Genomic DNA, 13,356 nt, shown 5'->3' with positions numbered 1-13,356 from the left:
AAATACAAAAATTAGCCAGGTATGGTGGCATGCACCAGTGGTCCCAGCTACTTGGAAGGCTGAGGTGGGAGGATTGCTTGAACCCAAGAGGTGGAAGTTTCGGTGAGCTGAGATCACACCACAGCATTCCAACCTGAATGATGAAAGAGTGAGACCCTGTCTTAAAAAAAAAAAAAAAATGCGTTGATTCATAACCATGTTTTCTGACCAAGTAAATGCCTAGGTACCTGGGCACAGTAGCAGAGGACAACCGTACCTAAAATCACAGTCCTGCTGGGATACAATGTTAACACTTTTACAACACCTCCTAGGTGTCAGACATCGTCATAAAGCTGTACTTTTTTTTTTTTTTTTTTTTTTTTTTTTTTTTGAGACAGAGTCTTGCACTATCTCTGGGGCTGGAGTGCAATGATGTGACCTCAGCTCACGGCAACCTCCACCTCCCGAGTTCAAGCAATTCTCTTGCCTCAACCTCCTGTGTAGCTCAGATTACAGGTGCCTCCCACAACGCCAACTAATTTATTGTATTTTTAGTAGAGACAGGGTTTCACTATGTTGACCAGGCCGGTCTCGAACTCCTGACCTCGTGATCCGCCAGCCTCGGCCTCCTAAAGTGCTGGAATTACAGGCTTGAGCCACCGCACCTGGCCGCTTTACGTATATTTTAACTCACATCCTCACCACAGTGTCGGGAGGTTGGTACCATAATTATCCCCGCTGACACCTGGGCATTTCCCAGGTTAAGCATATCAGACCCCATTGATCAAACTCTCACTATCCAGGACTTACTACTACAAACTGATGACCTTCACAGAGCATCTTCCAGGCCTGGGAGACCCTATCTTCATAGCCCAGTATATGTGATGCATTGGGCTTGTACTACTACTAAGAAATATTGAATTAGGCCGGGTGCGGTGGCTCACTTCTGTAATCCCAGCACTTTGGGAGGCCGAGGCGGGAGGATCACCTAAGGTTAGAAGTTCGAGACCAGCCTGACCAACATGGTGACACTCATCTCTATTACAAATAGAAAAATTAGCTGAGCATGGTGGCAGGCACCTGTAATCCCAGCTATTTGGGAGGCAGAGGCAGGAGAATCATTTGAACCCGGGAGGCAGAGTTTGCAGTGAGCTGAGACCGCGCCATTGCACTCCAGCAGCCTGGGCAACAAGAACGAAACTCCGTCTCAAAAAAAAAAAGGAAATACTGAATTAGTTGACATCTAAAAGCAGATTTAGAATTGCAGAATTTCAGATTTACTTGAATAAGATCTGAAAAGCTGGCAACATCGAGATAGCATTTCTTCTGACCGGGGCGGGCATTCTCAGTTCCTCGCAGTCCCCATCCTTCGTGATTTCTTGCCAGTCCTTAAGGGATCCCAGTTTTATCCTGCTGAATGGCCCTTGGGGAAGCCCGCCATTGCCCCCTGGTGGTGGAGCTCGGAATTTGCATTTTATATCTCAGCAACCATTAAAGGAAGTGGTGAGAACATCCAATCAGAGGGATGCGAGGCCTGGAAAGCGACCAATCAAAAGCTAGAAGGGACTGGAATTCGCCCAATGAGGGCAGAGAGCGCTCAAAATAAAATACATTCTTTTATTGAGATGAGAGACGGACACACACTGGGAGGGTTTGGGGGGTTTTTTTTTGTTGTTTTTGTGACTGAGTCTCAGCGCTCAGGGGGGCTCAGGCTGGAGGCAGCGGAGCAGGCAAGCGGCGGCGAGGCTGGTGCCCTGGCGCTGGGGCCGCGCGTACTTGAGGAAGACTGCGGCGCGGCCCGGCGCGGGACCTCGGAGCGCAGCGCGGGCCATGCACGGCTCGAGGGGGCCCAGTTCCTCGGGGCTGCAGCAGGGAGATGGAGAAACTAAGGTAGGACAAGGGGTTGGAGATGACCCATCCTTGGAACTGGAGACTCGTGAGAAGCAGCGTCGATGTGGGTCCCCAAGGACGGGTCAGGGGCTCTCTTGAGATCCGGCACGCGTCCCATCCTCAACTGGAGTGACTAGGTGAGCACCGGGGAGAGGTGGACACCCAATTCTTCCTACAGGGCGCGGCTAGTGCGGAGTCGGAACACGCAAGGAAGCAAAGAGGGGAGCTGAGGATGGGCAGCCATCCTATCCTGGGGGAAACCGTGGCTCGCGCCCTGCCACCTGGTAGCATGGTTAGCGGCCCTAGCAGCTAAAGGGACCCCCATCCATCACCAGATACAGAGATGGAGGACTCGAGGCCTGAGAGACCCTTCGTTCTCAGCCCTGGAAGGCAACAGGAGCATCTTCTGGGCCTGGGAGACTATCTTCCACCCTGGAGCAAGGTTAAGAGCCCCCAGATCTGGACTAATGGGGTCCTCCCACTCCATTCTCTCCCCCACACAGAAAAATCAAGTCTAGGTGCCACCTCCTCCCCAATAATAGTCTCTCGTTCTCTGAGACGGTAAAAATGACCAGGAAGGGAAGTCCCTGAAGCTGCTGTGATCCCATACGCCAAGACTACACCTGTAAAGTTCCAGCTGGAGCCTGGAGCCTGCGCCGTCTAGCAAGCGGTGCGCCAGGCTCAGAGCCGCAGCCGCGCGACGACCTGGCTCCCATCCCGCCGCCTCGGCCTCCAGCAAAGACAGCTCCAGGAAGTAGGTGGCAAGTAGCATCACCTGCAAGTGAGGCGGGGCGACTGTCAGGCCACGCCCCACCTCGCGTCGGCCACGCCCCCACCCCCGTATCCACGAGGATTCACCTGGGGGCTGCTCCCTGCCAGCGCGGCCAGCAGCCCGAGGCACAGCAGCGGACCCGGGTGGTGCAGCCGGAAATCCAGGCGGCTCAGGATGCGGCGCTCGGCTCGCAGCAGCTCCGCCCGCGAGAAGGAGTCGGCGCTCAGGAGGCAGAGGAAGGCGGGCTGCAGATGGGGAATGCGCGGGGAGGTGAAGGAGCCTTGGATCCCGGCTCTTTACTCCCTGCCCTGAAAAGGCCCCAGGTTCCGGACCTCAGTTTCCTGGTGTGTAAAATGGGGCCATTGACTTGTGTCTGGAAGTCGTAGAGAGCACGGGCTTGAGAGTCCTGGGTTCAAGACCTGGGTTCGAGTTCAAACCCCACCATCTGCTCACTGTGACACACAGGACATTCACTTCAGCTCTCTGCCTCATTCCCACCACCCCGCCGCCCGCCGTAAAACAGATACTACTCCCTGCTTCACCAGGCAGTTCTGATAAGGCACTAAATTCACGCATGTTGACGGTAACTATTCAAGGTGGCCTAGTTTATATTATTTACTTTTCTAAATTAGAGACGAGGTCATCTTGGTTTCCCAAAGTGATATACCTTTTGGGTGTTTTTGTTTTATTTTGTTTTGGAGTGCAGTGGCGCGATCTCACCTCACTGCAACCTCCGCCTTCTGGATTTAAGCAATTGTCCTCCCTCAGCCTCCTGAGTAGCTGGGACTACAGGCGTGCACCACCACGCCGGGCTAATTTTTGTATTTATAGTAGAGACAGGGTTTCACCATGTTGGTCAGGCTGGTCTCAAACTCCTGACCTCAAGTGATCTGCCCGTCTCAACCTCCCAAAGTGCTGAGATTACAGGCGTGAGCCATCACCCCCAGCCTTAAGACAGACTATTCTAGACAGTCGAAGTTCCAACTGTTTGATGTGGGGCAAGTGTCTTCCTCTCTCTGGGCCTCGGTCTCCTCTTCTGTTTAAGGGACACATTGACAGCCCCTCCCTCGTACATGTGAATCCCAGACACAGCACGGTGCTTGGCACACAGTAGGCACTGAATCAGTGACTCCCCAAAGGACTCCATCCACCCTCCCAAACCCCACCCCGGAAGTACCTGGGGAAGCACGCACTCTTCCATTTTGCACGCCACAAACAGGCAGGCCACGCCCAGCAGCTGCAGGCGATGTAGGCGCACGCGGCCAGCACTCAGGTAGGAATCAAGCAGGTGCACCGCCAGGTAAAGTGTGTCACCAGCCAAACCCAGGTACTCCTGAGGAGGGGCACAGGTGACCACGGGGTCCCAGGCAGCGACGCAAACTCAGCCCCCCACACCCTTCCAGATACCTACGTGCACCTGGACCAGCCAGTCTACCACCAGGGCGCGCATCTCCGGGGTCACAGCGCGGGGCAGGGCTCTCCGGGGCAGCATGCGGCACACCTGGGATTAGGGCAGGGATGCCTCACTCTCCACACCTGTGCCTCTGCCTTTCTCCTGAGCTCCAGCCCTGGGTGTAGCAGCCTCCTCCAGTCAGTTGGACATCTCAGGTGTGCCACACCCAAACTGGCCTCCAAATGAGCTCCTCTTACATGTCCTCACCTAGAACTCTGGGCTTTGTTTCAGATGCCTCTATACTCACCTCTCCAGTCTGTAGCCCCCAGAGCCACATAGTCTCCTGGGTGTCTCCCCCTAGGTTCCCAGAACTTCACCTTTTTTTTTTTTTTTGACGGAGTCTCACTCTGTTGCCCAGGCTGGAGTGCAATGGCACGATCTCGGCTCACTGCAACATCTGCCTCCTGGGTTCAAGTGATTCTCTTGCCTCAGCCTCCGGAGTAACTGGCATTACAGGCATGCAGCACCACGCCTGGCTAATTTTTGTATTTTTGTAGAGACGGGATTTCACCATGTTGACCAAACTGGTCTTGAACTCCTGACCTCAGGTGATCTGCCCACCTTGGCCTCCCAAAGTGCTGGGATTACCGGTATGAGCCACTGCGCCCAGCCTCAGACTTCAACTCTTGACCACCAATCCTCAACCTCTCTGCCTCAGAGCACCCAAAAGGGTCTTCCCAAAGAAAGATCTGACCAAGGAACTCCCCAGCTTATAAAACCCTTCCATAGCTCCCAGTACCCTTGGAGAAAACTCTAATTTCTTTCAGGCTCTGCTTCAACATCACCTCTTCCCTCTCTCCCCCGACAACCCACACATCAGCCACAGCCACCTTCTTCTTGGCTCCTAGACTATACCAAGCCCATTCCTACCCCAGCTCCTTTGCACTTCCTGTTTCTTCTACAGAGAGGGTCCTTCCCCAACTCCTTGCACGGCCTTTCCGTCATTCAACTAACATCTCCATGACTTTATCTATACTCCTCCCACCCGATCACTATCTCTTTGTCTCAGCATTTTCACTCTGAAGATGTCTCCCTATATGCTTTGTCTATTTGGCCGCTAGGCTGCCAGTCCCACGAGGGCAGGGACTTCTGCCCAGAACACAGGTGTCTCTCAGGTCCTAACAGAGATCCTGGCCCAGGAGAGTCGCTGGTAAGACGTTAAATAAACTCCTCCCTTCAGTCTTCCTGCCGCAGCACCCCTCTCATAGGGATGTCTGAAGGCTGGCAAGGGCAACGCTTTGGTGTGGATGGCCTTTCCCTAACTGTCCTATGTGTTTGCTCATCTCCCCAGAAGGAGGCCAGCACTGCAGCATCTCCAGCGCTTAAAACATTCGCTACTAAACCATTAAATATTTGTTGAATAAATGTGGAGGATAAGTACGGGGACCACAAACACCCCAGGAGGGGCTGTAAAGAGCCCGGGGACGGTGGGAAAGGGCATTCCCAGCGGTAGAAACGGTGCTCTGTGAAAACAAAACAACAGCCTGGACGTTGCAGAGAAGGAACGCCGGCCGCCAGTGATGGGGAGGAGAGAGGCTGGAGCGGTGGGAGTTCAGAGGTGGTGTTGAGTGGGTGCTGGGTGGGGGGCTGGCGTCGGCTTCACCAGGGCAGGCGGCGGGTCGGCTCACCATGGCTTCGGCGAAGATGTCCCCGGCGTACTCGCGTTCTCCCTGCAGCCCCAGCGCGCTCAGCGCCTCCTCCAGCCCCGGCGGCCTCTCCAGGCGTCTTGGGGAGACACTGGGGCCCGAGGGGAAGCCGTCGGGGACTGGGTCGCTCGAAGGCTCTGCATCGAGGGAGGCAGCGGGACTCTGCAAAGGAGAGGGCCTGGGGACTCAGCGCCTAAAGAGAGGCCTGAGCCGGGAGCCGGGCCCCTGGTCCCTGCCTCTCACCAGCATCCTCCAGGAGGGTGTTGCGGGCGAGGCCAAGCACCGACCCTTGCAGCTAGGGGAAGAGAGGTGCGGCGGGTGCTTTAAATGCGCCTGGGCGCGTGCGCACTGAGCCCGCCTCGCCTAGGCAGGTGCACAAAGGCGAGTGCCCCGCAGGCTGGCTCTGTCCTCTCGAAGCCCTCTGAGGTCGGGCAGCTGGAGACAGAGCCTCATCCTGCTGCCCAGAAGCAGCCCCTCTGAGCCTCACTTTCCTCGACCATAAAGTCGGGATGATTTCAAAATGTAGAATCAGGGTTTGTACCGTCAGAGGATGGATGTACAAACATAGATCAGAGGTTAGAGTGACCCTTGTGGTGTCGGTGTCACAATGGAATTGGAGATAAAATTGTGTGAACACATATATAGAAATAAGTGTTGGGTATGCAAACATGTATTTCCTAGCTTAGTCCACTGGGAGGGTTTAAGAGCAACGACACCCCAATAGTAAGAAGCACCGGTACCATCCAGGCCCTGGCCGCCGCATCCCATTCTCCACTAAAAGGAACCAGGTCTACTTGGAGAAATGGCTGATCCCAGGGTCATACAAGAGAAGGTACAAGATCTGGAATACTTTTGTGTGGCAGAAAGTGTCCCAATGGCAGAGCAAGTCACATAGATGCAGAAGTCACTAGCTAAATCTAGAAAATGTGAGCATCAAGATGATAGTCACAGATCACAAACCACTGAATAAAATTAAAATACATGTTTATTCTGATATAACTCAGACAGTGGGAAAGAAAAGCTCTTCTAATCCTTAGAATGTGAACTAATAGATGTGTTTTGTTTTCAGACAGGGTCTCACTCTGTCACGCAGGCTGGAGTGCAGTGGTGTGAACATGACTCACTGCAGCCTAAACCTCCTAGGCTCAAGTGAGCCTCCCATCTCAGCCTCTCAAGTAGCTGGGACTACAGGCGTGTGCCACCATGCTTGCTTAATTTTAAAATTTTTTGTAGAGACTGGGGTATCACTTTGTTGCCTAGGCTGGTTTTGAACTCCTGGGCTCAAGTGATCCTCCCGCCTTGGCTTCCCAAAGTGCTAGGATTACAGGTGTGAGCCATGCCTGGCCGAACTAATAAATATAGAAGGATGGAAAATTCTATTTGGCAACCACCACAGCATCGTTTCATGCAAGAAACATCAATAGATGTTCAAACTAGTGGGTGAACATCTGATAGGAATCAGGGTATCTACAAAATGCCTCTACACAAGATGCTTATTAACTATGTAAACCAAAAGGTATCTGAGATAGGTCTCAATCAATTTAGAAAGTTTATTTTGCCAAAGTTAAGGACGTGCCCATGACATAGCCTCAGGAGGTGTTCGGGGCACCGTTTGGTTTTATCATTTTTATGGAGACATGAGACGTCATTAATATGTGTAAGCTGTACACTGGTTCGGTCCGGAAAGGCGACACAACTTGAAGCAGGGGCTTCCAGGTCATAGACAAGAGACGAACGGCTGCTTTGAGTTTGATTAGCCATTTACTGAATGCACGATTTACAGGTACAGTCATCCATGCCTAGTCTTGCTCAAAGAATAGGGCAGAGGAAGCCATCAGATATGGGTTTGTCTCACGGAAGCACAGGGATGACTTTGAACTCTGTCTTGTCCACAAGGAATTTCCTTGTGGGCAAATGGTGAGAGGTAAGTAGCTTAACAAACAATAAACCTTTAGGCCAGGCGCAGTGGCTCAGCCTGTAATCCCAGCACTTTGGGAAGCTGAGGTGGGCGGATCACTGGAGGTCAGTTCGAAACCAGCCTGGCCAACATGGTGAAACCCTGTCTCTACTAAACATACAAAAATCAGCTGGGTGTGGTGGTGGGTGCCTGTCACCTCAGCTACTCAGGAGGCTGAGGTAGGAGAATCGCTTGAACTCTGGAGGCCGAGGTTGCAGAGAGCTGAGATCACACCATGGCACTCCAGCCTGGGTGACAGAGCGAAACTCTTGTCTCAAAAAAAAAAAAAAAAAAACACGTGAGGCAACCAACCCTGGTTGAGGGAAAATAACTGCAAAATAACTGCCCTGTGGGTTTCACACCTGCCAACTGGATGCAACGTGTGAGCCTGGTCATTAGCTAGGAATTTTTAACATACAAGGACATTAAGTGTGACCACTAGCGGACATTATAAAATCTGTAAAGAACAGCGGTTTCAATGTTAGCTTCCTGACCTTGACAACTGGAGAGCAGTTATGTAGCAGAATGTTCTCTGGAAAAGGTATACAGACGTGGAGCAGGAGGTGGAGGGCTAAATGGAAAATTCCGATCCCATTTTTGTCCGTTTTAAGTAAAACGCTATGAAGAACCTGGTGAAGGGTATATTTTGTAACCCTTTTACATAACTTTTATTTTTGAATAGAGTTCCCACCTACCCCACACCCAATTTCCCCGATGAACATCTCGTATTAGTGTGCCCCATTTGTCACAATCCGTTAGACCAATATTCATCTACTAAGTCCATGCTTTATTCAGCCTTCCTTTTTCCTTACGTTCTATTTCAGGACACATTTAGTCACCATGACTCCTTCGGTTTATCTTGGATGTGTCACTTTCTCAGACTTTTCTGATTAACCACCTTGACAGACAAATCCCTCAACTGAGATCTGATGTCTGCTTCCTCTCAGGGAGGTGGTGTGTGTCTGCGGGAGGAGGATCAGAGGGAAAGTGCCCTTCTATTACATCACATTAAAGGGACACCGTGAAGGGGATTCATCGGCAATGTTGACCTCGATCGGCTGGATGATGTTTGTCAGATCTTCACTGAAAAGTTACTTTTTCCCCCCTCTCCACACTGCACTCTTTGGAGGAGCTACTGCAGCCCACACCTAAGTGGGGGTTACATAGCCCTCCTTGAAGGCTGTCTACAGAAATTACTTATGATTTTGTGTAGATTTGTGTATTCACACCATTTTGTCACTTAGCAGTAGACTTATTTCACATTTTGGGTGAAAACCCAATATTATGCTATTTATTTTGTTGTTCAAATTCTTTTCAGCTTTGACCACTGGGAGCTTTCTACTGGCTCCTGTGTCCCTGTGACTTAAGCACATCTGTGCTTACTTTCAGGCACTACAAGACGCCCCAGGCTCATCTTGTACATTTCCTGCCCCAGGCCTGGAATAATCTTAGTACAGTATTATTTTTCAAAGTTTTCTGCAAGTCTCCAATTATTTCAAAATTTATTTATGTGAATGGCTACACTTTTTTGGGAAGGTATTGGACGTTAAAATTGTGGGATGTAGACGACAAACAAAAGCACAAGCACAGTACAGGCAGATAGCTAAAGTTTATTACAGGACTGCTGGTAGCACCAAATGAAACCAAGTCAATTCCTTTTAACAGGGCGGCTGAACCGGTTGAGGAGTCTACCCTGAGGAAGCAGCTGGAAAGTCTGAGTTCCCCAAATGCAGCAGCTAAAAGGGAATCTCACTGCTACCCCTGACTCAACACAGTCATCAATGCACACAGGGCAGCCCCCAGAGGCTTCACATTAACTGGAAAAGATGATGCAAAAAGAGCAGGAAACTACCAATTTATTATGCTGTGTCCATTTGCACAGAGGTAATCAGCACCAAAGTGAGTACTCAAGGTCCTGAGACCTTGGGTGAATTTACTTTCTTATACTCCTGCTTTGCTGTCTTTTTTAATGGCATGTATCATGTTTTTTTTTTTTTTTTTCTAGAGACACGGTCTCACTGTCCCAGGCTGCAGTGCAGTGTCGCAATCACAGCTCACTGCAGCCTCAAACTCCTGGGCTCAAGTGATCTTCCCACCTCAGCCTTCCAAGTCAGCTGGGATGACAGGCATGCACCACCATGCCCAGCTAATTTTTGTATTTTTTGTAGAGATGAGAGTCTCCCCATGTTGCCCAGGCTGGTCTCAAACCCCTGGGCTCAAGAGAGCCGCCCGCCTCGGCCTCTGAAAGTGCTGGGATTACAGGCGTGAACCATTGTGCCCAGTCTACTGTTCTTTATATACAAAAAAGAACTTGAGAAATTTTTAAAATGTACATTGCAAAAGACGATTATTCTACTCAAAATTTATTTGGTAAGATTTTATTAAGACTCTAAGTTCAAACACCCTCCTTGGGAAAAGCTCTATAGGATAACCACATGTGCTCAACTATGGGGCCGGTTGCTGCAGCTGTGGGCCCCCATCCTGTGGAAGAGGAGAGAGCCACTAACAAGATGAGGTAGCCAGGCCTGTGCCCACACGAGACTTGCGTCACCGTGGTGTGAGCAGCAGCAACGTGGGTCAATTCGGGGCTGGGACGAGAAGGAAGAGTAAAAGGCCTCTCTTTATAGGCCTGCCTGCTTATGACCACCAGGGTAGACTTTTGTAATTAAATTAAGGTACACAGGACTTTAGAAAGACAAACTAAAAAACCCCAACCGAACACGAGTCTTGGCTGTAGCTAACTCTGATTTCTGTAAATTGGATCTTTTTCTGCTTATATTCACTTAAAATCTCAAAGACTCAACAGGTGTGAAGTGCTAACACCTTGTGGCAAAATCTCAAATTCATCTGTGCCAGGCCCTCTGCACAGCAGGGCTCAGCAGGGCAGGCCAAAGCTCTGGTCCCTGGTCCCTGGCTGGGGGAGGCGTGCCATCCGGCCAGTGCCCAGCCATGTGGCCACATGACTCAAGCATGGGAAGTGCAGGGGCCCAGACACAGCCAGGCTAAAGGGCAGCGCCTAGCGGAGGGCTGACCCCAAGCTGAACGGGGTTCCAACCAAACGCTCAGGAGCTCCCAGGAGACAGCAGCCACGCCACCATGAACACACCACTGGGTCTGTACTGGAATTTGGGGGCCTCGAGGCTTCCGGGTGGCAGCATAAATGGGGAGGTGGGGCAGGACAGGAATGCCCCCCTCTAAGGCTCGGCAGCCCTGCGGAATGAACCACTCCCTCTCACTCAGTGACGGCACAGGCACCCTCCTCATTCTGGACTACCCAGATCTTCCAGCCCTGTCCCTCCGCCCCACCTCTCTTAGCTTAAGCAGCACTGAGGGCCTGGAGTGGTCTCTGTCCACCACACCCCCACAAGCGTGGAGCCTCCCCACACCCCTCAGCCCCAGCTGCACCCACCCTCTCCAGCCTGAGCTCCTGCACACACCCCAGCTGCCCTGGCCCTGAGCTCCTTCTCACCTCCACGCCCCTGCTCAGCGCCCTGCTTGCTGAAAGGAGCGATTACTACAGGAGGAGCTGGAGCCCAGGGGTCCGACTCCATCACCAAGGCAAGGCCCAGAGTGGCTGGGCCGGCGTGAGTGCAGGCTGGGCCCTGGTCTGAAATGAGTGTCTTTATTGCTTGTACCGTACAAATATGAGGACGAGGAGAAAGGCCAGTAGGGACGGAGGAGAACTGTCAGATAACGACATCGCACACAGAGGAAAAAGACCCTCACCCACCCGAACCAACCCCACCCTCCCCACCCTGCCATGAACTGCATCGTACAGGAGATGGGGTAGGGAGAGCAAACCCACAAAAGCTGAACTCCAAACACCCAGAGGTGTTGCTACAGGGAGGGGAGGCGTGGGCAGGGCAGCTCATGGATCAAGGCGGGGCTCCTCCCACTAGGTCAGCACCCCTCCCCCACAGGATGAAATGCTCGGGCCAGGGATGGGGCCCAAGCCCACACACCACGCACACTGGAGGACACGCTGCCCTCACACACAACACACATGCACACACACCCACGTGTGCCTGCATCCCGCCGACACACGCAGTCCGAGGCACGCACAGGAGTCCCACAGCACTGACATGGACGTGTGTTCACGTTCAACCTTAAGGCTGCAGAACATGGGGCCCTGGGGAGAGGGAGGGATGAGGGGGCCTAGGAGTCTCCCTTCTCAGAGGCCCCCCACCCCAATAGCTACCGGAGATGCCCACCCCCACCCCTCCCTGACCAAGTCCATGCGGCCCAATACTGTCCGGTGTAAGATTGTAACAGCCGAGGCTGGTGCCCCTCCACCCCCGCCGAGAAGGGGGTGAGCCCAGCCCACAGCCCCCAATGGGGTTAGGCCAGGCCTGGGGTCCAGCAGGAGGTAAGGCCAGCTGGAAGGAAGCCCTAGTAAGGCACGGGGCTGGGAGGCTGGCAGGTTTGCCCCCAAATGTTCCTCCTGCCTCAATCCATAGGGTGAGGGCAGCTTGGTGGAGAGGAGACAGGACCAGGAGGCGGCGCCCAGCCCGGCCCCTCCCGGTTCCCCATGGCGCAGATCCTGGGACCTGGCTCCATTCACCAGGGAGCAGCCCTAACCCCCAACCCTGCAGCTCCCAAGGGCCCCTGCCTGCCCCTGGACATTATTGCTTTTCTGCCCCCATGGGGGGACAGCAGGTGGGGGGTTGGACCGCCCCGTGCCTGGCCACTCCTAGCCTAGGCCAAGGGGCCTGGAAGGCAGCACCACTGTCTGCCGGGTGTCGCGTCCCACCAGAAGGCAGCCTTCGTCCGGAAGCAGCAGCGCGGAGGCAGCCACCAGCACGACACCTGGGCCAGAAACTCAGGCAGGCCCCGGGCGTCAGGCTTCACCCCTCACTGGGGCTTGTGTAGATTAAAACCTGAATCTCTCCAACAGCCCAGGCCTGGGCGAGAGGTGGAGTATCCCAAAAGCGAGTCTGGGCACAAAGGTGAGGCTGGAGGCAGGGGCTGCAGGGGCTGCAGGGGCTGCTGGGGTGCGTCTGGGAGAGGCCTGAAGAAGAACTGGAAAGGGGTGAGGAGGTGGGGGTGGGGGTGGGGGTGGGGACACAAACCAAAAAGGCAAAGTAAAAAGTTAGGGGGAAAAACCACCCGGCGGTGATGGCTGCGTGCGTGCGTGCGTGCGTGCGTCCTCTGCGTGGGCGGACTGCTCACTCGCGGATGCTGGCCGAGTAGGAGAACTGGGGGAAGTGGGTCCGCTGGTCCAGCTCCAGTAAGCCCAGGCTGTCATCTGCGGGCGGCGGAGGTGGATGGGGAGGACCGGTCAGGAGAGGGCCTGGGACACCTGCCCAGACTCCCTGGGGAAATGGCCCCAGCTGGCGGGGGCTGCCCACAGGACAGACAGGAAAGGCCCAGAAACCTCCCTCCGCAATGGAGCCCCTCAGCCACGGCTCCACTCCCCAAACCTGAGCCCCGGGCAGCCTCCTCTGGGAGTTTCCTGTGCCCTTGCCCATGCGCCCCACAGCTGGCAGGGCCTTCTGAGCCTCCCACTTTCTCTCTGTTCCATACACCACCACGCCAGGGTCCAGCCCAGAGCCCTGTCCTGGCCTGCCTCTCGCGCCCTCCCATCCATTCTCCACAGGCAGCCCGGGGGGCGGCTTTCTAAAGGCCTTCTTTAACCCTGTCCCTCTCTCTACGAAACCCT

The 13,356-nt window shown here is 53.6% G+C and overlaps 2 protein-coding genes across 5 annotated transcripts in view; both read right to left on the bottom strand.

Moving 5' to 3' along the window:
- Nucleotides 1-1,582: 1,582 nt before the first annotated feature.
- CNTD2 (cyclin N-terminal domain containing 2) lies at nucleotides 1,583-6,890 on the bottom strand. Its single transcript, XM_009194496.4, is given in 5 exon segments — nucleotides 1,583-2,644; nucleotides 2,728-2,886; nucleotides 3,819-3,974; nucleotides 4,053-4,142; nucleotides 5,723-6,890. Coding segments are annotated over 5 exon segments (933 nt in total). The 5' UTR covers nucleotides 5,990-6,890; the 3' UTR covers nucleotides 1,583-2,383.
- Nucleotides 6,891-9,287: 2,397 nt separating this feature from the next.
- Nucleotides 9,288-13,356, bottom strand: part of AKT2 (AKT serine/threonine kinase 2) — a 54,146-nt gene continuing 50,077 nt past the window's right edge. For 3 of the 4 annotated variants that reach the window (XM_009194465.3, XM_009194470.3, XM_009194464.4), the window contains one exon: nucleotides 9,288-12,942. In XM_009194465.3, coding sequence (XP_009192729.1) covers nucleotides 12,863-12,942 — 80 coding nt within the window. In that variant the 3' untranslated portion in view covers nucleotides 9,288-12,862. 4 annotated transcript variants of the gene reach the window in all.

This window comes from Papio anubis, chromosome 20 (assembly GCF_008728515.1).
Source record: "Papio anubis isolate 15944 chromosome 20, Panubis1.0, whole genome shotgun sequence".
Classification (NCBI taxonomy): domain Eukaryota; kingdom Metazoa; phylum Chordata; class Mammalia; order Primates; family Cercopithecidae; genus Papio; species Papio anubis.
Note: the sequence above shows the minus strand (reverse complement) of the source record. Positions and strands in the feature narration are given on the sequence as shown.